This window comes from Sturnira hondurensis, unplaced genomic scaffold (assembly GCF_014824575.4).
Source record: "Sturnira hondurensis isolate 20B ecotype Veracruz unplaced genomic scaffold, ASM1482457v3 Scaffold0021143, whole genome shotgun sequence".
In the NCBI taxonomy this organism is placed as follows: Eukaryota; Metazoa; Chordata; class Mammalia; order Chiroptera; family Phyllostomidae; genus Sturnira; species Sturnira hondurensis.
Genome location: NW_028093774.1, coordinates 31,328,070 through 31,350,766, shown reverse-complemented (window position 1 = coordinate 31,350,766; position 22,697 = coordinate 31,328,070). Strand labels below are relative to the sequence as shown.

The 22,697-nt window shown below is 50.0% G+C and overlaps 1 protein-coding gene across 1 annotated transcript; it reads right to left on the bottom strand.

Annotated features, from left to right (window-relative positions):
• Positions 1-9,754: 9,754 nt before the first annotated feature.
• Positions 9,755-14,282, bottom strand: SIX1 (SIX homeobox 1). The gene is made up of 2 exons (XM_037031277.1): positions 13,425-14,282; positions 9,755-11,391 (listed from the first exon to the last, which is right to left on the bottom strand). Exons 1-2 carry the CDS (start codon positions 13,982-13,984, stop codon positions 11,097-11,099), a joined length of 855 nt encoding a protein of 284 aa, XP_036887172.1. The 5' UTR covers positions 13,985-14,282; the 3' UTR covers positions 9,755-11,096.
• Between the last annotated feature and the right edge of the window lie 8,415 nt (positions 14,283-22,697).

Genomic DNA, 22,697 nt, shown 5'->3' with positions numbered 1-22,697 from the left:
AAATATGTGGATGCTGGAACAATTTAGAAACAAAAATCCTGATACATATTTCTTTACTTCAATCATGTTAAAAAGCAATGGCCAAACGCATAATTCTGAGAACTACTGGCCTTGGCACTATGCTAATCATTTCACAATATGCAAATTATTTAGCAGCGATATAATATAGTCATAGTTCCTACTTTGACTTAGTCATATTTACTTTGCAAATAAAAGTAATTAGAACGTGTACTTGCAAAAAATAAGCATTTGTGTGAACAAGTGCAACTATGCAGGCATGAGGCAGTGTATTCGTATTTAACAGTCATTTTGGGTAAATTTCTAAACATGCATCTGCTCCCTCTACATCTACCTCAAGGAATTTGTGAACATAACATAAAATTTTTAAACAACAAAAAAAGCATTAAGCAAGTTCCGAGGCTGTATGGTGATTGACTACAAAATGATCCATCCCCTAAACTAACAATTTAAATGTGTACAGTTTTTAGTTGGCTAGGATACTTCTGAAGAAAATGAAGTTGCTGGAGGAAAATGCAGTATTAAAGAACTGAACACAAAATGCTTCTTCCAGTAATAACAATGAAGTCATGGTGAAGGGACTGCACGCACGGGGGCCCTTCCTTAAGGGCACCTACCACACGCACAGTTCCCCCTATTCTCTAGATTTTACATTTACCTTTGCTGGGAGTGTTCCTCCTATTGGCAGGTCCCTGGTTCTACCACTGAGTCAGGCTGGAGGGGGTAAGTCCCCACATAAACCCATAAGTGTTCTCTCCCTGCCCATGTAAGTTTCAGCTACACATTCTGCTTCCCGTAATACCTGAATGAGAAAGTCCTTGAAATCAGAGAAGGATGTGCGATGTGTCAAAATGAGCTATTCATCCCTGGTGATCATTAGCAAGTGTCACAAGAGAAGAAATGTACCCAGGAGGGTCCTGCAAGGTTCCAACTCTGGGAATTGTGTTCTATCTAAAGACCTCTGTCATTTCAACAGCCCATTCATTTACTCAAAAAATATTTATCAGGTGCTATTATATCCAGCACTGTGTTAACATCAGCAAGGCATTAAATCTTCAAAGTAGGTTCTTATTCTACACTTATGTTGACACTTTTAGGTTGGGCCTTAAATTCTATACTCAGCTGAATGCTTTAGTTCCCTTTTAGGTAATTTGTCATTTTCAGGCACATTTAAGTGGGTTTTATTTTTCATCAGCGGGACTCTACCATTTATGATGGCATCTACGTAAGTGTTGAAATCATGAAGAACAATAGAGCTGACAAGATCCAATCATAATAGATTTAAATATCACTTTAGAATTAAATTGCTGGAGTTAAAACTTCTATATCCTAGACTCAGAGTTTCAAGAACTGTTTCAGCTTTGCCTGCCCCCAAAGGCTAACCAGACCTTAGGTCTCTATCAGAATAACTTGCTTCCCTCAGTGTTTCAGACAAAAGGAAGAAATGGCCATAATCACTGGAAACTTGAGCATCATGGGAATTTTCCCAGGCGGCTTTGTGAAAGTTTAAGAAGGCTTCAATCCCGTTGTAATTATAGCTACTAACGTCTTTCATTCCGAGCATTTTACAGTTAACACTGCAGTTCATTTAAGCTTCACAGCACCCGTGCTCTGTATCATAGTTCATTTTCCCTGATGAGGCTCAGGGAAGTTAGGTAACTTGCCCAAAGTCCCACAGTTTGCAAGTGTGTGCAAGTGATAGATCTGTGACAATGCATTGTTCTGTTTTGCATGTCAGTTCTCTCTGTAACGTGTTTTTACGTTTAAAAAGGAAAATAAAAATTACGGTCCCCATGAAGGGACTGTAAATAAAATTTCACAAAAATAAAAATTCAGAGTCCCCATGAAGGTTGGGGAGAGAGATGAGGGTTGATTAATGCTGTCTGGGAAAGATTTCTGAATTAATGCAGGGAGAAAAAAGAAAATTCTGTAAGAGAACAAAGCTCCTGTCTGGGTTAAGGAGAAAAACTGGCCTTAAGGGGCCTTGGATTTACTTCCTCCTACCAACCCTGAGGCTGCACCAGCACAGGGCGAGGTGATTGACAGGAAAATACTACGCAAGGGTGGTGGGCCTTGTGAGGGTAGGAGCGTGAACTTCTCAGCTCTCCTTTCTCCCACTAAACCCGCCCCTATGTCGTCTCCCAGCCGCCAGCGGGGAGCTTCCACTGCCAGTGCGGGCGAGGGCCGAGGCAGATGGATGCTGCTGACTGATGGGGGCGACCGAGCGCGAGGGCGCTGAGTGAGGCCGAGTTGTAGCCGCTAGGCCTCCAAATTCCCCCAGCTCACCCTGAGCCTGCCCGGGCCGAAGCGGAAGGGACACCTCTGACCAAGAGCTGGCGCGAGGTCCCGGTGCACCCCCTCCCCCATCTCAGGCCCGCGTGGGCGCAAAGTTGGACATACCCCGCTCTGCGGCCCACGGGGGGCCTTTAGGCCCTTCCGCCAAGGCCGCGCTACCCTACAGGGGTTTGCGTTGGGCCTGAGACAGCGGGTTTTCCTTCCTACTCTGGGTTGACCCTGAAGACAGATGAACCAGTGGCGGTGGCAGCGGCCCACGCTGTGCGGGGGCGCAGGGGGCTTGGGACGCGGCGTGGAAGCCGGTCCCAAGGGGCGCCTGGGCCTCTCGCGCCCGGTAATCTCCCCGTTGTCCTGCTTCTCCTTCCCCGGCTCAGAAAGCCTGCCAGCCGACTCCAGCCCTCTCCCTTCTCCTCCCCCCAACTCTGCGCCGGGGCTCCGCTTTCCCTCCATCAGCTCCAGGCCGAATTCAATCCGAGAAGGCTCCTTTGAGCTTTTGTGTTTGCTGGGGAAGATGTGGGCGCAGGAGGGATCGCGTTACAACTTTCATTTCCTGAAATGTTTGAGGGAACATCCAGGGTTTTTATCCCCCCATCAGGCCAAGCGATGGGCTCGGGTTTCAGGCCTTGTCACTCAGCTGTCACCAAACAAACGAAGCTCTCAGAGCCCGGGAGAGGGAGAGCTACCTGCTATTCATGACCCCTGGAGCAGGTGATCGCTCATGGGAAAAACAGGTAGAATTAATCATAGGGCTGTTCTCTGTTTCCTCTCCTTTTGGCAGACCTGCCCACAGTGTGAAACCTGTCAGAAAACAAATTAACTCTTTCTTGCCCCCCAGGGGAACTAAAAATACATTTTCAGAAAACCCAGGGCCCTGGCTGGCGTAGCTCAGTGGATTGAGCACGAGCCTGCGAACCAGAGGATCGAAGTTCGATTCCCAGTCAGGGCACATGCCTGGGTTGCAGGCTGGTTCCCTGCAGGCCAACTCCCAGCAGGGGTCGCACGAAAGGCAACCATACAGTGATGTTTCTCTCCCTCTCTCCTTCCCCTCTAAAATTTGGGTTTCATTAATAGTCTTTATTTAAAAAAAAAAGAAAGAAAACCCAGTACACACCAGTACACACCGTCACACCAAATGATCCGAGCGAGCGTTGGAGAGAGCATGTTCACATCCCGCCTCGCTCTGCAGTGCCTCAGCTCCTGGGGTTCCCCCCTTAGTGGGAGTCGGGCCTTGGGGGAACCAGGAGGGAACAGGGCATATTCCAGTCATCTGGTTCTAACTACTGAAAGGAACCCCAGGTGTGGTCTCTGAACTCAGATAGCTTCCCACCTCTTCCTTCCTGAGTGTCAGTGCAGGTGGGCTGAACCTAAACAAGGAAAATCTCTACCCTGACACGAGTTTCTAAGAAACTTCTGTAAATTGGTGTTTCTCCTTCCCCAGATGCTTCCCTAAATCAAATTTGTTGAGCACGCATGTTGAGCTGTATATTAGAAAACCCAAACAGTTTGAAAACTTCCCCCACTCATTTCATTTCTCACTTAATTCAGAAGTAATTTTCTAAAATCACTTCTTGCCTCAGCTGAACACCAGCAGGAAGGTTCACAGGCTGGTGGTCTCTGCTGTGTGAATACTGTTTAACTTCTACTTATTAAATATTGTAATGCAAATTTTAAAGTTTACCTTTATTTTATATTTTGCTTTACTTTTCTTTTTCCTATACCTCTGTCCCTCCCTAGAAAACCATAAAATTAGAGGGAAACAGGAAATGCATACAGATTTGCTTCTAAGATATGTTAATGTTGGAAAGCTTGGGGGCTTAGCTCAGACTGATTTTTTAAACAGAAATGTGGTAAGGGGTCTGCATTGTCATTCTTCCATTTGTTGTTTTCCATAAAGGATTGTTTGGTAAAAAATCAAGAGATACTGTATGTAAAAATGATCCTCCTGGACTTCTTTATGAAGGTTTTGTCTGTTTATTTTGAAAACGGCCCTTGGTTCCAGATTCTGATTTCTTTATTTTAGCTATTTGTACTCATGAGGTAGAGCCCTGAGCAATATTGTTCTTCAATTAAAATCAAGGACTTAACTTTAGGAGGAAGTATGTTGTGTTTATATAGCATCAGCAACACATAGAAAATGTTCACCACACATATCTGAAGACAGACAAGGCTTCAATTGTTTAAATGTTCTTTTTACTTCATAGATGCTAAGGCACATTGACCTTCTATCTAGCTTCATTATTTGAAAGCTTGTTGCCTACTTTCTTTCATATTTACAGCATTCTAAATAAATACAGAGATAATGCTTCTTTCTCGTATCTACTTCCCTGACTTAGAGGTAAAAATGCCTTTGGCAGGGTACTGACTATGCCACGTCACACTCAAAATGTGAGTGATCTGTAAAGCACTGTAAGTTTCTGCTTCCCTCCACCAACCACACCAATCCTTACAAAAGCAAAACAAACAAACAAAAACAAAACAAAACAAAAACCCTGCAAAGTTAAGGGGAACATTATTGCATCCCCTTGCACTATTGCATTATTGCATCCTAATGCTGACCGTTTAAATATAATATCTATGTAAGAGCCAACTAAAGATGTCACAGCTATGTGGGTTTGGTTTGGTTTGTTATTTTTTTCACAGTCCCATTGCCTTTTCCTGGCATTTCGATCATTTGAATAGCTAGTAACTCAAATTAGAACTGAAGTGTTGCACAGCAGATAAAGCTGGGCCTTCAGGGGGGAAGATAGTAGTGGAATTTGTAAACAAACAAACAAAAACAATGTAAAGAACACCTAGGAAGTCAATTTTACAGACTTTTTGACTGGAATATGCAGACTTTGTATCAGAGATGCTGATCAGCTCTATAAGATGTAAAAGAACATTAAAAAGAAACCTAATGTTCCTTGAGAATGCTAAGACAATATAATGGCCTGTGTCAGTAAAAGTATGTAGTCTAGGACTGTTCTTTTCTTTACAATCCCACATGGATGTCAGCTGAAACCCTGAACCACCACCATTATATCTATTATAAATAAGCCATGGCATTTTGAAAAGCCATAATCAATTTAAACTGCTAAATTAAAATAAATTTTATAGCAAATTATTATAAATGTGCTTGTGTAAATCCATCGGTGTTTCTATTTGGCTCTGCCCATGTCAGTCCTATAAAAGATCTACCTTCTAAGTTAAGGAGGGTAGGAAGGACAGGAAGCCAGGTGGAGGAAGCTGGTACACATTTCCAATGCCTCCTTATTATAGTAAGTAAAGGGCCAGAATCTATCTTTCTATTTATCAGTCTGTCATTTTAATGACTACCACTAATGGCAGAGAAGAAGGGAGAGCAGCCAATATCGCCTAATAGTATTTTAATTACAATTGGGTAACCATTTCAGGTACACTTAAATATGTGTTAAATCTGAAGTTAACCTTTTCTCTCTCAAAGATCAGATTGTTTGGGTTTTGGGTTTTTTTGTTTTTGGTGTGTGGGGTGGGTTTTTTTTTTTTTTTTTTGCTTTTGTTCTTTCTGCATTTTACTGTTTGATCACAGGGGAAAATGTGGTTTAAAGAATATTTTAACATTATGGCAAAAGAAAACAATTGTAAGCACTCTCTGAAAAGGAGAGGGGGGCAGAAAAAGATTCCCACTAGCAAAGCAATAGACAGCAACAAACCTTAAGGTGGGTGAGCTCGACCTGCTGAGAAGTGGGGTCTCAGCTGTTCATTAACAAGTTAAAAGGAAAGAAGCTGAAACTCAGATCGGGGGAGAGACCTGCATCCAGGCGCCTCAAGCAGTCTCTTTCCCTTTGTTTTTAAATGCTACTGCAGTGTTGTTCCTCGCTGTCTGAAAGTTACCACAGCATCTAAAGCACTGATTGTCATCCTCAGTGGGAGAACAGGTTTCCGATTTCATTAGCTGGAACGAAGTTGTGTGTGTACACTAGGTTTAAAAACACTAGAGAAAACCCGGTCTCACCGGGGCGGCGCTTTTTCTGGGTAGACGATAAGCCTACGATTTTGACTCTTTTCATTCCTGGCTGGCTCACCTATCTCTTCAGAGAATCTTCCAGGTGGAGCTATTGGATTCAGTCAGACTGGGGGATGGGTCACTCGACCGCGAGGGGGCTCAAAAGTCCCCATCTGAGGTCGGAGAGCAAACCTGCAGGCGAAGGAACCGAACCCTCGGGTGTCCTCAGTGCCAATTACTCCATCAGGTGCGAAGTGGGCACAGGTTCCACTGGCTTGGAGAGGTTGGAAGGGGCAGACTGGGAGGATTTCTAGGCTTCTACTACTCCTGGGGGAAGTTCCGAAAAAGGAGAAACGTGGACCACCAGCGCTTTTCCTCACCTTAACCCTGTCCCACTTGTCTCTGTCAATTCCACCTACCCACCCAACGAAGGGCAGAGTGTACGCTCCCGACAGCCGGGTCCCCTGCGCGCTGCCGGTGTCAGCCAGTGTCTTCCTGCTGAGGCCCCGGGCGGTGCGTGGGGAAGGGGCCGATGCTCTCCCCAGGGCCCCTGGTCTGGGAGGAAACGTCCGAACATGCCCCACCAAGGAAGCAGAACTGCCCCCTAGTCCTGCCCGAGACTCTAGAACGAGGGCAGCTTTCCTTGGCCATCGACGTTCTAGCCACAAGCACAGGCAGGGGCGCCCTCTCTGGTTGGCACCCCTCCGCCGAAGGGCGCGGGTGGAGGAGTCCAGGTCTGAGGGCCAAGGCCGAGGCTGCAGGAGGCAGAGGAGACTGACCTTATCTGAAGCACGAAGGGCAGCAAGGAACCGGCGGTGGGGCCTACGCCGCCTCTGGACCAGGCTCAGAAGGCCAGAGCCCACTGCCCTGGGTGCAGAGCGCGCGGGCGTCAGACCTGCAGGGCGTCCCCACCTGTGGGCTGCGGGGAGGAGAGCCGCCAGCGGCCAGGAAGGCTGCGCCCCACGGCCGAGGGGCCTGCGCGGACACCGCGGTCGTGCGTCCTGCGCCGCTCGAGAGCAGTGCTCGGACCTCAGCTCCAAGACTGCGAAAGGGAAACCGGACTTGCACCTGGGCGGTGACTCCGGGGTACCCAAGACGACCGCACCGCTGTTGTCCCTCGAAGTTCAGGCCGCGCCCTCCTCTTCTGCCTGGCCGCTCGAGGCCAGCCTCGCAGCCTGTGCTGTCGACTGCTCAGCGGGCCTGACCACCAGGCCCCGCGCCTGGAGTCGTGCTGTGATGCCTGCAGCAGGGAGCAACTGCTCCCCACTCCCCGCGTTCCCGGAGGACAGAGTGCCCCACGCGACCTCCCGAGCGCGCGAGTGGCGGGAGAAGCTGCCCCAGTTTTCTGCAGCCAGAGTCCGGCGGAAGGGGAGGGAAGTCTCTGGATGCCTAACCTCGACTACTGTCTTCACCTTACCAAAGACCTCCAGGTCGGGGAGGCAGGGGAAAGGAAGCCCTTCAGCTAGAGGCGCGGCTGCGGCACCGCAGCGGCGGAGAAGAGGAACGGCCGCTTCACGAGGGTTCAGGGCTGGGTGTCCGACAGCCACCAGTGTCCGGGGGAGAGCGGCGTAACAAGGGTCACAGCTCAGCAAACTCGGAGTTCGCCTATAAGTGCCAAAGCCATTGCCTCTTCTTGGAAGCTTCCACTTCAGCTCGGGGTTATGACGAAGATGTCCTTGCCTGGAGAGTAAGTTCAAGACAGGCGATGCCTGGCCCCAGTGGCGCCTATCTCCCTGCCCCCAGCTTGTAGGGACTTTGGGGGCCCTTGAGTCCCGATCTCCTAAGCCAAAAACTGCAGAGCCTCTGGCCGAGCCCCTTGGCTTTGGAGTATTTAGGAAGCTTCATTCTCAGCCGAGAGGTCAAGGCGAGCAGGCAGCCGGACCTGAACAATCCGGGGTCCAGATTTAAAACATAAAAAAAAAAATTACTCTGGCATTATTTTTTCATTTTACTTGGTAAAATGCTGTAAGGTTTTGTCTTAAAAACTATTTATAAACCGTTATTCATTTCTTTTGGCTATCGTTATAAAATCTGTACAGAAAGGAAAAGTGACTTTGATTCCGTTGAACTGCGACGCTGAGGAGGCAAATTGAAGGTCCCTTAACAGCTGGTTCTCGAAGATTTTCTCCAGGGAAAATATTTATGTGTATATTTCGTTAGTTAGTTCCCCCTAATGATCGCTCTAAAATGATTGCTAAGAAAACTCAAAGCAATATCCAGCTTACTCTTCTCCCGCTTCTCCCTGGTCCAGCCAGACTGAGCCGAGGGTGGCACAGGGAGGCATATTGTGCAATGTCTTATTAAACACATCTGGAATATGCACGCTCTGGATCGAGTGCCAGGGATTTTACAAAGAGTTTATGACTGTGACAGAAAACTGTCCTTTTAACGAGTTTACAAGCAGTAATCACAGGGGTTTTAAAGGACCAGGCTGCTCTGCTCCTCGCCAGATATGCACACATTTCAAGATTCACCAACCAAGGGAGCAGGAAGTGGGCTCTGGCGCCCTGGGAGACCCACGTTCCACGAGCCTAAAATTATACTAAGCAGAGCTGGAAGAGTGGGGGCCAGTCACCAGAGTAGGAAGAGAGGGCATGTAAGAAATTAAAGTAATTGGCCCTTCCTTATTTTCCAGGGAGATTTCCGCGGTGTCCTTTGAAGCCTGTCAGGGTCATTGAAAGCTATCTTTGTGCAGGGTGTTTGTTTGGGGGAGTGAATGTGAAGAATGTGCGGAGATCCCCTGTGAGAGCCCCTCCCGCAGAGGGTGGCATTTCTCCGTGGCCCAAGACGTAGAGAATAAACACCCTAGTGACTTAAATAAACACTAACTTAATGATCCAAAACACTAACAAGGGAGATTGGGACCCTGAGCTCCCAATCCAAGGGATCGTCTCTGAGCGACTGTGTGCACATCTGTCCATCACAGAGGGAAAAAATGACTTTATAAGTAAAAGTGACTACAGTTAAGTACAGTGACCCTTTCTCCCTTGAACTCCGTCAAGTCCATTTGACATTTTTAAAAAGCCATAATAAGGCCTCAATTCCCACTCCACCTCAGTTTCCTGGATCCACACAGGAAAGATAGAAAAGGATAAGGAAAAAAAATGATTATATTAACTGTGACACTAACAGATGAGGAAAAGTCAAAATTATGAAACTGTCATGTCAGAAAACAAATAGATTCTCTCTGGGGAACAATGTTTTACAAAGCACAAGCAAGCCAATCCTGTTGTCCTGAGTAGAATTTTAATAAATAATGCCATTTGTTTCGCTAATTTTAAAAGCTAAATACAAAGATACATGATTTTTTTTGCCCCAGGCAAAAATAATATGGAGCCTACATGATTACTGTGATTTTTCTGAATCCTATCCAGCATCGCTGCAATGAGCTCCTGTACTGCTGGTCTGCTTTCTATTTGTGCAGGTTAATTCACCAAGTTCCTATCCTTGTTCAAGTTCCCCTCTTTTCCCCCCAAGCAGACAAATTATTTTACTTTCACAGTCTGGTCATACACTTGTTAATACAAAAGAGCTGAGTTAACAGATGGATGTTGTGGGGAAAAGCCAGTGGTAAACAAAACTGCATACCTAAATAATAAGAAAACAGATTAATAACCCAAAGCTAACATCACTCCTTTTCTGTCATATAATTAACTCAGTCACCACTCTTGGTTCAGGTGATAGCTCTCAAACTACCTTGGCAATTCATAACCACCATTAAGTAGAAAAGCAACAAAACTACCTGTTAAAAAAAAAAGCAGGGCCCAATGACAGCAATACACAACTCACCTTTCAGAAACGCAATCGTACTCCTGGTGTTCTACTAAGTTTTAATTTAGACAGGTTTAGGTACAATAGAAAAGAAACCTGAAAACACATGCTGTTTCAGTAACAAATACCAGGTTGCCAGATTTGTTACACAGTGTTTGCAAGCTAGAAACTAGGAACAGAAGAGACCCGTAACAGGAGTCGGCTACAGATATGAAAGCTTCAAGGGCATGAGAAAAACTGGCATTCAGGAATAGTGTTTTTTTTTCACATTGGTACATTTTTAAAGGTTGCCATAAAAAAAAACCCAAGAAAACAAAACAAAACAAAAACCAACCAAAAACCCCACCAAATTTGACAAAAATACTTGTATTACTAATGGTCACTCTATCGCTAACTGCCTCACATAGAGAGCATTAAGACACTTAGGCACTTGTTTTTTCCCCTAATACTGTTATTTCATTTTAAGCTACATAAAATTGTTTAACACTAAATATGAAAAAATGTAAACTTAACTTCCTCCGTCAAAAAAATGTTGTAAGATCATATTTTTCCTTCTCACCTTAAAAATGCTACCATTTCCTCCCAGGCTGGAGGCTCTTATTTTCACTATTTTGACTTCTCTCTCTTTCTCGTTTCCTTTTCCTCTTCCCAAAAGATTTTTTCATAAATAAATTAAAATGAAATAATTAAAATCCATTTGATTTGTAATTCCCATTCATTGGGGGAAAAAAAGGAGAAGACAGACAGACTACCAAAGCAGGCACATGGACTGCCCAGAACCAAGACTGGGTGACTAGATGCTTTTGTTTGTTTGGGGTTTTTTTTTTCTTCCTGATTTTCTGCACTGGGAGGGGAAATGCAAAAGTGGAAAGAGTTGAGAGAAGACTACATTTGAGATCGCTGTTGGTTTTGAGTTTAAAAAAGATATCTGTGAAAGTCCACCGTTCCTTTATGCACAAAGAACCCCAGAAACAAGCTGCAAAAATGTTCCTGATTTCTATTTACAAGTGTCCCTAGTCGCTGCTTGGAGACCCCAGTCCCTCCCCACTTAAGACCCCAAGTCCACAAGACTGGAGGTGAGAGGGCCCAGCAAGGAGTCCTGGAGCTGATGCTGGTGGGCTGGCAGGCCGTGGCTGGGCTGGGAGGCGGTTAAGCCCGGGAGGGAATAGTTTGAGCTCCTGGCGTGGCCCATATTGCCCTGCAGCAGAAGGACCGAGTTCTGGTCTGGACTTTGGGGAGGTGAGAATTCTTCTTCTGAGCTGGACATGAGCGGCTTGCCCCCTTCCAGAGGAGAGAGTTGATTCTGCTTGTTGGAGGAGGAGTTATTGTTTTCGGTGTTCTCCCTAAGAAATAGAGGACAACACCATATGGTTAAAAAAGAAAAAAAAAGCTGGGTTAAAAAAAAAAGTGTGAGATGGAGGGAGGGGAGCTGGAAGGAGGAAAGGGCCATGGTGCAATCAGTCAAAGACCCAAATGGAGGAGCTCTGCTCTCCTAACCCGTCTCCAAGGGTCCTGGGAAGAGTGGAGAAACGGGGAGCCACATACAGAGCTCTGAGGGAGCCAGCCCCTTCCTGTTCCAGATTTTATAAAGCCAGAGCGGCAGGGCCACTACGAAACACAATTGTTTTTTAAATTTCGTTCAAGGAGTTATATTTAAATACCCATAAGCTAGCAGCACGTTTAGAAGTAGCTTTGAAAATCTTCCCACAAATGGCTGTTGGTGAGGAAGGAAGAAAGTGATCAGGGACGAGCAGTCCCCAATGCACACGTTTGGGGTGAATCAAGTCAACTGTCGTGTTCCCATCTGAGGAAACAATTAAACATCGAGTTTCCCTGCCCTTGCCCGGAGGTTGTGGTTTCTGAGACACCGGACAGGTCACGGGAAGTGGTGTCCAGAGCGGCCCAGTGACCTGAGTAAACACAGGGAGCGCGGCCAGTCTCTCCAATTTCATCAGGTAGTGGGGCCTTCGCGCCTGGCTTGCAGGGTTGTGGTTTTGTAACTAAAGTCTAACTGGAACCAGACTGTCCCTGTCCCTGTGTTACTCACTCAGTCCTTATTTCCTCACGCTCTCCTCTCAAGCTCCCCACAGACATCCACACTAGCGCACCCTTCCCTACCGGGGAAACTTCTCGACCCCGCACGGCCAGTGAGCGGTTGCGGGGTGCGGGCGGTGGAGGGACAGTCCCGGCACTGAGTCCCAGTCAACTTCAGGATTTGGAAGCCCTGGGCGCTTCCGCCTTCTGAGTGCTCGCCTGTCTGCCCATCCGAGAGCCTGCCCGTGTCCCCCTTTCTCTCCCCTTCTCTGCTAATCTCTCTCTCTCCCAGAAAGCCCATTCCAGCTGAACGTATCCAAGTCCCCTGCTTTTCTATCCAGAGTGGAAAGCGGAGGCGACATCTTCCGCCCCCAGGTTCGGAAGCAAACAAAGGAAACCCAGCCCGCCTGGAGCTCAGGTTTCCCCGAAACTCGTCGGCTTCCCGGAGCCCTCTTCTTGAGGTCGCTGCCGCCGCCGCCGCCACTCGCGCGCTCTTCCGAATCTCAGTCGGAAACTTCTACCGCGAGCGGATGGAGCGGGGCCAGGTGGCCGGGGTGCGGGCGGGGGGTGGGTGGCGCGAGGAGGATGGAGGCAGAGACACGTTTCAAAATTATTGCCTCCCGAACTCCAAGGCGAGAGAAGCCAGAGACTAGAGACCCCCTCCTCGTCTGGGGCGGCGGCGCCCGGCCCCGCGCGAGGGAGCCCAGAGAGGAGCGATCCTTTCCGACTCTGGGCTTAGGGAAGTAAATGCAGCGCCACCTCTCCCAAATCTCTCTTTCTGTGGGTTTTTAAATGACTCCTCCCTTTATAAGGCTACTGCGGAATGAAACGGTGACCTCTCGCCGGAAAGACTAGCACGAGAGCGCAAGTTAAACTCGGAGAAGCAGTGCGGACACAGCAGAAGTCTCAGACCAGCGCCACCCCTACCGGGAGCAAGAGGAGAGAGGTTCGCGACCCGCAGTCTCCACCGAGTCCCTTTCCTCGCGTTACCAATCAACACTTCCCTTCTAGTTGATCTAGCAACTCCCTCTCTACTTCCCACACCTGTCCCCAAACAGCCAGGGAAGCGTGAAAAACAAACTTAACACCAGTATTTCTCGACACTCACACCCCACGAAGCCCACGCGCGGGCACTCAAATCAAACGAGTCCCCAACCCTGGGAAGCGATCTCAGAGTTCATGAACTTTCGCTGCAGTGGTGCAGAGGCCGGGGCGCCGCCCCGCGGGCCGGCTCCCGCGGGCCAGGAGGATGCGGTGGCGAATGCCTGCGGGGGCGGGAAGGGGCGGAGGGGAATGGAAGGCATCCCGGGGTCGCCCCAGCAGCTGGAAGTACGCCGCGTACCTTTCCTTGGCCTCGGCAGCCCGGTCTCTTTGCCTCCGGTTCTTAAACCAATTGCTGACCTGGGTGGTGGTGAGGCCAGTGGCTTCAGCCAGCTCCCGCTTCTCACGCGGCGAGGGGTAAGGGTTGTGCGCGTACCACTCCCGCAGCACGCCCCGCGACTTCTCCTTGAAGCAGTAGCTGGTCTCCTCGCCGTCCCAGATTGTGCGCGGCAGGGGGAATTTTCGGCGCACCCGATATTTGCCCACAGCACCCAGGGGCCGGCCGCGCAGCTTCTCGGCTTCCACGTAGTGCGCCTTCAACCACAGTTGTTGTAGCTTGGGGTGGTTATGTGGCGAGAACTGGTGGCTCTCCAGGATCTTGTAGAGCTCGCGGAAGTTTCCGCGGTGGAAGGCGACCACGGCCTTGGCCTTCAGCACGCTCTCGTTCTTGTGCAGGTGGTCGCAGGCAGGCAACGACCACAAGAATCTGCCCAGGCGCTCCAGGTTCCCACCTTGCTGCAGAACCTCGCACACGCACGCTACTTGTTCCTGCGTAAAGCCGAACGACGGCAGCATCGACATGGCTGGGCCCTGCCGGGGCGCAATGCCCGGGCGCAAACAGTAGGGAGAAGAGCCGAAAATGCAGGGGGCGGCGGCCGCAGCGGGGGCGCGGCTGCTCCCAACCCCCTTCCTAAGCTTCCCCTAGCCGAAGAAGCAAGTTGCGTTCTGGGTATGGACGGCACCAAAAGAGCAGAACTAGGAGTGGGGCCCGCGCAGGACTCGGGAGAGGCCGGCTCACTCCGAAGACTTTCGGGCCTCGCTGGCTTCAGGCTCCCACCCGGTGGATGCAGCTCGTTGCCGGGGAACTTGGTTTCTGTTCTCCCCGCTGCAGCCTTAAAGCGCACAGCGTCCTCGGCGCGCTGATTGGCTGCGGGCGGCGCCTATCCCGGGCTGGCCAGCCTGTGCGCCGCCCGGCCGGGCGGGGAGGCCGCACCGCCCGCGAGGGGAGGGCGAAGCTGAGGAGTGGGGATTGGGAGTGGTGAGAGGAGAAGAACCGAGAGAGGTGGGAAGCGAGGTGGAGGGCGGGGGTTTGGGGGTAGGAGTGAGGATGGAGCCTCGCTGCCTGGGAGCGAGAGGAGGGGTGAGGTGGGTGATCGCGTCAGGACCCTGCAATGTGAGCCCCCTCTGCAGTGTCACTTAAGGGCAGCCGCACATCTCTGCGCGAATCAATGACTCCAGACCTTCTAATTCCGCCCCCTCTCCCTCCGTACCCCTGTCTCTTGCAGACATGCCCTTTCCCGGTGAGCTCATATTTAATTACCTTAATGTTGGAATGAATAAGTAATGAATTGATAAATAGCTTATGGAACGAGATAAATAATAAAAGAGCAGACTAGAGCTCAGGGCTGCAGTCGCTGGAAGAGTGTCTTCTCTCCGGACTGGCTTCAGCTCCAGAAGCCAAACCTAATTTCCTCTCCTCTGCTTCCCTACCCCCGCCCGCACGCCCCCACCGCCCTCCAAAGGGCACGTGTACTCTCAGCTGGGTAGCGCTTCTCTCATTGTCAGAAGCCCGCGACTCTGTGACCACGCGCAGTGCTGTCTAGAGGATGGTTGCAAAGCAGAGAAAGATTCCGAAGATTCATTTGTGATTTGTCATCTTAATTATGGTTTAAGTCTGCAGGCTCTGGACTCAGTTTCCCCATCAGCGTGGTTGCGATTTTCAAGGCTACCTCCGCTACCGCGAAATGCCCAGAAGCTTTACTTGCTGTTGGCAAAATGCTTTGGGAAACTCATACAAAAGGCGCTGGATGGGGTGTAAATTAAATAAAACTGGTCCGGCTCCAATAGCCGCCCGGTTGTAACATAATCCTTGCCCTGCTCCAAGAGGGACACTTCCCTCAAAGCGAGGACGACAGCGGCTCCAAGAAGATTAAATAAAGAGGTGTGTGCGTGTGTGTGTGTGTGTGTGCGCGCGCGCGCGCGCGCGTTGATTGAAATGCTGTCCTATTTTACTGCGGGGGAATGAGAGATGTCCTGCAATTTAGTCCCATCATCTGTTATTTTGTATATGTGTGGAGAATGCTTAGTAAAACTGCACAGACAAGTGAAGCTGTAATTATCGTAAGCCTCATTTACACACCTTGTTCCAAAGCAATTACTAAAAAGATTTTGAAAACAATTAGCGTCTCTAAACAAAGATAATCTATTGTCAGTAGTTGAGGCTGGCAGAAGATAAGAACAAATGCGTGGAGATAAGGGGAGCCAAATGGTGGGAGGAGAGTGACTTTATGACTATACTTATCTCTGATTAGATAAGTTCAAAAACAGAACTGTAAGTACACTTCAAAAATGCTTTTGATTTAAATGAACCCTCTTAGTGAATGCAAAGAACGACTCTAAGCTCTTTAAACTTTTTGTCTTCTTTAAATGTTTTGATTCCACCAGCCAAAAGCCCAGCTCCACAAAACCCTCTGCATATTGAGACAGAAGTGGGGAGAGGAAAAGCACCGTGCGGGTTTCCCCCTGTATTATTTATATGGTTTTAAAATAATACACCCAGTCCAGTGTACCCTGTAATGTACATTTTAAACTCATGATGGGCTTCCACCTCCTGGCTGCCTCTCCAGAGATACCAAGTAGAGGGAAGCTGCTTCTCTGCTCAACTCCCACACAATGCTTTTTGCATCCTTGAAACTCTGCAGTATCCCATGCAATTAGACCTTGGAAACAGATGTTGATATTTCATTACATTTAGAATTATTTTTAAGTGCATTTAATGGGTGCACATTATTTCAAAAGAGCCCCTACCACATGGTGTGCCCAGTGACTTACTTTTCTAAACTGGAAGCCTGGCATGGCTGAGCCCAAGCCCATGTGTCTGGTAATTTTCCCCTGCGGTCTTATTTTAGTACTCATGATGTTTCAGATGAAGTCTTAAGAAGCTGCAGTGTCCTGCCAGAAGGAATGTCTCTGCTTGGAACAGTCCTCATTGACAGAACAGCTGTGCGAGGACCGGAACCGAGGTTTAAAGTTGGCTCTAAAACTCAGTTAATACCTTAAAGTCTAGAGCAAGTGCGCAGAATTACAATGTGTGGTGCAAGGTCTCTTAAAAGACAAACAGTTGAGTATGGGGTGTACTTTATAATGAACAATTTTATAGAAGGAAATGAGGCATAACTTGGACAAATAAGGGCAGGTATAAATTTACAAGGGATGACATCGAGCAGAGGGATGGCAATTAGACACCAATATAACCACCTTTCTCTCCAGCTTACTCCAGACCTCCCTGCCCACTACTTTTCATCTCTCTTCGAAAGAGGCCAGGACGTCCTAGACCTTCGCGATACCTGGGAAGATGACCCTGTGGACGCTGTGGTTGCCACAGGCACCAGGGTTGCTGAGGCGCAGTGCTCCATCTCGGAGGCCCTGCCGAGGCCCCGCCAGCCCTTCTCGTTGCGTTTAACCCGATAGACCACGTAACTAGAAAGGAAAAGTGCTGTGCGCTTTGTACTAACGAGACTACCTGCTATTTCGATCCCTTGGTTAGAGGAACCAATTGTTATAAGTGTTAATTATTGGCTCGGATATATAAGGTTTCCCAAAATGGAACCTTTCACTGAAAACCACTAAAAGAGGTAAAATGACATGAATTTACAAACCACATAAACCAAATGATCCATTTTAAATCGCACACAGAAAGGCTTGAGTTGTTCTAGTAACTTAAAACCCTTGCTGTCAATGCAAATCACACGAAAAACAGAGATGCGTCGGAGATTTAAAGGGAACGTGCAACTCTAGCGGCTGCCCTCGCCGCATCTTGGCTCCCGAGGGGTAACGCGCTGGCAAAGGGTGCCCGACTCCGGGTTTAGCTCCAATGTGCCTCCTCTATGCAGGGAATGGCCGGGTGCGCACAACTGGCCTTATGGAAAAGCCAAAGTCGAGGCACTAGTTGCTACTGGAGTTTCTGGCTGAGTTGACATGAGGCCTTGGTTCAAAAACCTCTGGCTAGGACCCACGTCTTTCCTTTCTGGCTTGCAGCGCGATGCTTTGGGGCTCCAGGCCCGCTTCCTTGGAATTTCTTTGCCATCAAGAAGAGCGGGGATCCTACTTTAACTACTGGTAATTTGGAAGGGAAGGACGTCGGGAGGTGTTTCTTCAACAAATTAGCATCGTCGCTCAGGGGCAGTGCGGAGACACCCCCCCCCCCCCAAATCCTGGTGGAAGTGACAACATTCATCCCGCTGCCGCGGGAGCAGCCTCCCACCTGCCTCCTGGGGGACTCTGCTCCCCGCGAGGTCTGAATAGGCCAAGAGCTCAGGCAGGGCGATCTGCGGACCCGGAGAAGAGAAACTCAAAACCAGTCCATTAGTAAATGAGTTTTGTGTTGTCAAGGTTCTTTCCCATCCACTTGCTGTTCTGAAAAATAGATCACGTTTCGTTATCTTTAGTGGGAATCTGCAATGCGACACCGGATCCGTGCGGCCCCCACCTCTCCACCTCCCTCTCTTCCAGCCGCGCTAGGCCGGCCGAGGGGAGTCTGTCGGCCTCCTCGGCTTATTTCTGAACAATGAAGATTTGTCTGTTCCCCTAATATATTTATGCATGTATGGAGGGAGGGAGGGAGTTTTCTCCTGGAAGCGGGAAGCGCGAGAGCCGAGCCTCCTGCTTCCTTGGTGCAAAAACTGAACGCCAGCCCACGACGCGGGGACGGCTGCTGTCCCCAGCCCACACCTGGACAAACAGAGCTGCGAGCCCGCTAGCTGTTAAAAAACCTGCCGCCCCGAGCGGGTCCTGAAAATACAGTCTCCACATTGTCCCGGGGTGGAGGAAGGGAGAGAGAGTGAAAGACAGAGACACAGCCGAAAAAGAACTGAGACCGCAGGGGAACGGGGTGGGGGGTGTATGGGGAGGAGTCACCCTCTCCCTCCAGGTCCCTGACTGGTCCCTGTCTCTCCGTGTGTCTCCTTCTGTCTCATTCTCTCTTCCCTGCCGGAAAGAGGAAGCTCGTTCATGTTGTAATTGAACCTCTGTTTCTCATCCTTCTATTCTCTTTCAGTCTCTCTCATCGCCACCTCACCATCTCTCCCTCTCTTTCTGCCTCATTCTTCTAATTGTTTTTCCCCTCCCTCCTTCTCTCTCTCCCTGCAAACCCACCCCCACCCCGAACACTCTCTTTCCTCTCTCTGTATCTCTGTTCTTCTCTCTTCGTTCTCCTCCCTTCGGAAGGCTATGGGTGCCTGAACCTGTTTCTTTCTGCCCCAAGGCACTGTGAGGTTTCGTAGCCAAGGTGCTGATGTCATGAACCAAGGTGACTCTGAAGTCTTAGCAAGGGCTGTGCTCAGTCGATGGGACCCTGTCTCACTGAGTGGTGGAGTCATCAAAAGGTGGGGGTGTTGCCAATAGGGGGGGGCACCCGTGGGTAGAGCAGAAGAAAATGGGTTGGCCACCTGAGGGAAAGAGGGCCTATTGCAGCTGTGCTCTGAGGCAGCTCAGGCCCAGGGACTCACCAACTGCCAGGTTTGAGCCAGAAGATGCCACTCAATATCAGACGCCAAACACCTTTCTGGAAAGTGAAGGAGAGTGTTGTAAGAACCCATTGGTAAGAATTTAAGACACTCTTACTCCCCTTCTCTTTATTCGTGTTGCCATAGGGCAATTTTACAAAAAGATACTACGGGAGAGTCCTTATCTTCCATTGAGTTTCCAATCAGCTTTTTTCTCAACTAATGTACATCCTGAATACTGCATCTGTCCAAGCTAAGAAGAATTTCCTTTTGGGAGGTGAAAGCCTGCAGCTCCTCCTGTTCTGAGGAAAGTGCCAGTGACAGTAATGCAGGGTGACACTAAATAAACAGTTAGGGCGGACTGGAAAGATGGAGTTAATTATCCAGTGAGCTGCGTTTCAGCCCAGACCATCAGGGGCTGATTTGTTTTGGCTCAGAGTCGGAGGAAGGAGACAAACCACTCTTCTCTATTTCTGCTAGGGATCCTGATCGTTGGTTTCTCAAACAAAACAAAAACAACTACCCAGGTATCACTACTTTGATTAAAATTTGGTTTATTACTCTTCTGCAGACTCTGCCAAAAAAAAAAATCGCCCATTCCACTGTCCCATAGCTGTGGAGGTAAGACCCAAAGTGACCCAAAAATGCACTCCCAAAATCTTTTTTCAGAGGCCTATCGGTAAGGGAAATGGACATCCAGCAACTCTCTCCATCTCTTCATGTGGATTCTTGCATTAAGTTTATATAATTACGTGTTTAGAAAAACTAAGATGTTAGCCTGGTTTTCGCCATGGTTTTTACTGCCTGCCCCCTCCAAAAAAATCAGGCTTCGTGAAATTTTAGATGCAATTAGATTTATTGTTTGCGTGATTCACTGACTATCCGGTTTCCTCAGGTAAGCCTGCACTTACATATAAATCCTGGTAATTTAAAACGTCTCCCTCCCCATTTTGCTCTTCCCTGCCTCCACTCACGTCCCCACCCTGCCACATTCTGATATTAATAATCCCCGTCTGCCCCTCTTTCCGGGTCATTACGGTACTGCTGGTCTCTAATCAATCCTAATGCGATGGCAATTGGAGTCCCTGATGACTGCGGCTCGGGTTTCTTGTAATGGCTCTACCACATTTTCCTGGACCTCCTTCTTTAACCTGAGATGCCAGGGGGACGAGTCCCCTCTCTGCTGCTGATTACTTCAAGATGTGGGGGCTGGTTCGAGCAGAAGGAGAAAGAGACACGCGCACAGCGTGGCTACTACTGCGGACTGGGTGGCTGGGGTGAACAAGGAGTCTGCCAGCCCGACGCCCGCACCCGAACGCCTTTCACTATTCTCTCTTTACTACCCCCTCCCCCCGCCCCCCGCTTATTCCAGGCCCAAACTCACCCTGGCAGACCAAGAGGAAGATTTTTGGAGCATTTTTTCCCTGGTGCGGAGACGCCTCTTAGTTTCTCGGCCTCTCCAGTTCTTTCGCGTTCCTATCCCGCTGCGCCTCCCGGGCTCCTAGGCTAGGCCAACCCGTTGCACTGGAGAGAACGCCTCTTCCCATCCCTCAGAACCCGCTCCTCTTTTCTTGTATTTTTTTTTTCTTCTTCTTATCTTTCTTTCTCCCATTACCACCCATCATTACCAATTTTAGTGTAGTTGTCACCGAATAGGAATTGGGTTCTTCCCTATTTCCCTTGCTGACCCTTGACCTCTCTTCCCTTCTTAACTCCCAACTGAGAGCCGGGACCACAACAGTGGCAGGGTCTTGTCTGGACACGAGCACCCCTTTCCGGATCTCTAAGGGTCCATTGCTCAGAATCCTTAACCCCTAGGGACAAAGGTCCAACACTTCTTCCTGCAGGTGCCTTTGGAAAGGAGGACCTATAGCGGAAACTTGAGCCATACCTCCCTCCACCCGGCTGCAATCTTTTCCCTCACTTCTCCTACCCACAGTGCAGGCCCGGCAGCTAGGCGATCAGCACGTTCGCGGCTTTTGTATTGTTACATTTCTCAGACTAACGCCATTTAGCGTAACCCGAGCCCAGGATAATTGCCACGTTTCTGCCGCGATACTTTCAAAAACAAGATAATGCTTCTGAATTGCGGAAGAAAGTACTTCGGACAAATTGGGCGCTGAGCTGTCGAGAAGGATAGCTTTGTTAGGGAAGGCGGGTGGTTTGTGACTCAATTAGTTGAGTTTCTGGGATCCGCCTGCGCTCTGCAGCCGGGTCAGCTCGAGGCGAACTCCCTCCCGTAGCTCCCGGGAGCCGGGAGGGGTTGCGTTGGGGGGTGGGCTGGGGAGTACTTCAGCCCTGTACCTCTATCGGGGCAAATCCACGCTATGGAAAATGTTTTTTTCTACCCCACATGAGTACACTGTTTGGGTTCTAAATGATCCAGATTTTCGCGGACAGAAGCTTGGTTGTCTCTGCTCCCGACTGCGCCGCGCGGCATTAGTCTAAATCACCAGTCCTCTGAGCTGTGGGGAAAAACAGACACTGGGTGGAGGGTGCTGGGAAGGTGCCCACTCACCCAGGCCTCTCCGCGAGTCTGGCCCACCAGCCGGGACACGGATTTTGCAACAACGTTTCCAATACCACTGCTGTACTTGGCGCAGCCCTCCTGGAAGCCGGCAGGGTGAGGTTTCAAGGCAGCCTGCGGACCGCGAGGAGCGCTTTGGGGGCTCGGAACAAGCCCGTAAGAGTTTTCCTTTTCTCTCCTGAAGTTCATCCGCCACCCCCACCTATCACTCCACACGCAAGCCGGGCCCTCCTTTCTTGGGCCCATCTCGGAGTCCAGGGTAAGTTGCTCTGCCAGGTGCGCGCGCCGGGCCAACTCGCGGCGCGCCAGGGCTGGGGAGGCTCGCCGCGCCACTCGCTCGCGGCCCCGCCCCTAGCAGGCTTTGCGCGGCCGGGGGCTGCGGGGCCCCACCCGAACCCAGTGGTCCACGCCAGGAACCCCTCCCGGGAAGCGCGTGAGGAGTCTCGGGCGCAGCGTCTGCGCGGGGGACGGCCCTGCCCAGCCATGCTGACCGAGGTCCGACGTCCCAGCCCGCCCGGCCCGGGGGTCCAGACCCGAGCAGGCTTTGGACCCCGTCGCTCGCTTGGGTTGTCCGCCGAGGCTGTTATAGGGGCGTGAGGGAGGAGGGGACGGGGCTGGGGATGGGGGGGCGGGGGCGAGAACGAGGCTGGGAGGTCAGCGGAGCAAGGAGAGGACGCAGGCCCACGGCGGACGCGGCTGGAAGAGAGAGAGGGCGCTGTCTTCCTGGCAAAAGAGTCTGACCGACAGGAACCGAAACAAAACTAAACAGAAAGAAGAGAAAGGCTTCCCGGTTGAGCTTCGAGGGTGAGGGGCTTAAGGAGGGGAGGGGCTAGGGCGGCAGAGCAGATTCCCAGCCCACCTCCCGGGACCGGCTTGGCCCTTCTCGGCCTTGCCAGCGCCGCGGAGCTCCGGGGCGGACTCAACAAGAAGGAACCTTCCTTGGCCCCCTTAGCTCTCCACGTAGTTGCCTTCTTTCGGGACTACCCCTTCCCCGGAGAACTGGAGGTATCGCGGTCGCGGTAAGGTTGGCGACGCTTCCCAGGCGATTGAGGAGCCTCAGTTTGCCGGAGGCGAGCGGCGAAGGGGAGGAGAGTTGGGAAATGGATCCCTTTTTCCCGAGCGAAGCCCTCTTTTTCAGTTTCGTGAGTCCTGCGGAAGGGAACTGCGATGCCAGCTGATTTTTTTTTTCACAGCCAAGCGCCGAAGCAGGTGGCCCCACCTGGTTTGACGGTACTTTGCCCAGGAACAACCAAGAGATAGAAGA

Excerpts from the sequence above, each read along its gene's own strand:
- SIX1 (XM_037031277.1), bottom strand. The coding sequence starts at position 13,984 with ATGTCGATGCTGCCGTCGTTCGGCTTTACGCAGGAACAAGTAGCGTGC. Across the intron at positions 11,392-13,424 it reads GCTGCCGAGGCCAAGGAAAG|GGAGAACACCGAAAACAATA; the intron begins GTACGCGGCGTA and ends TCTATTTCTTAG.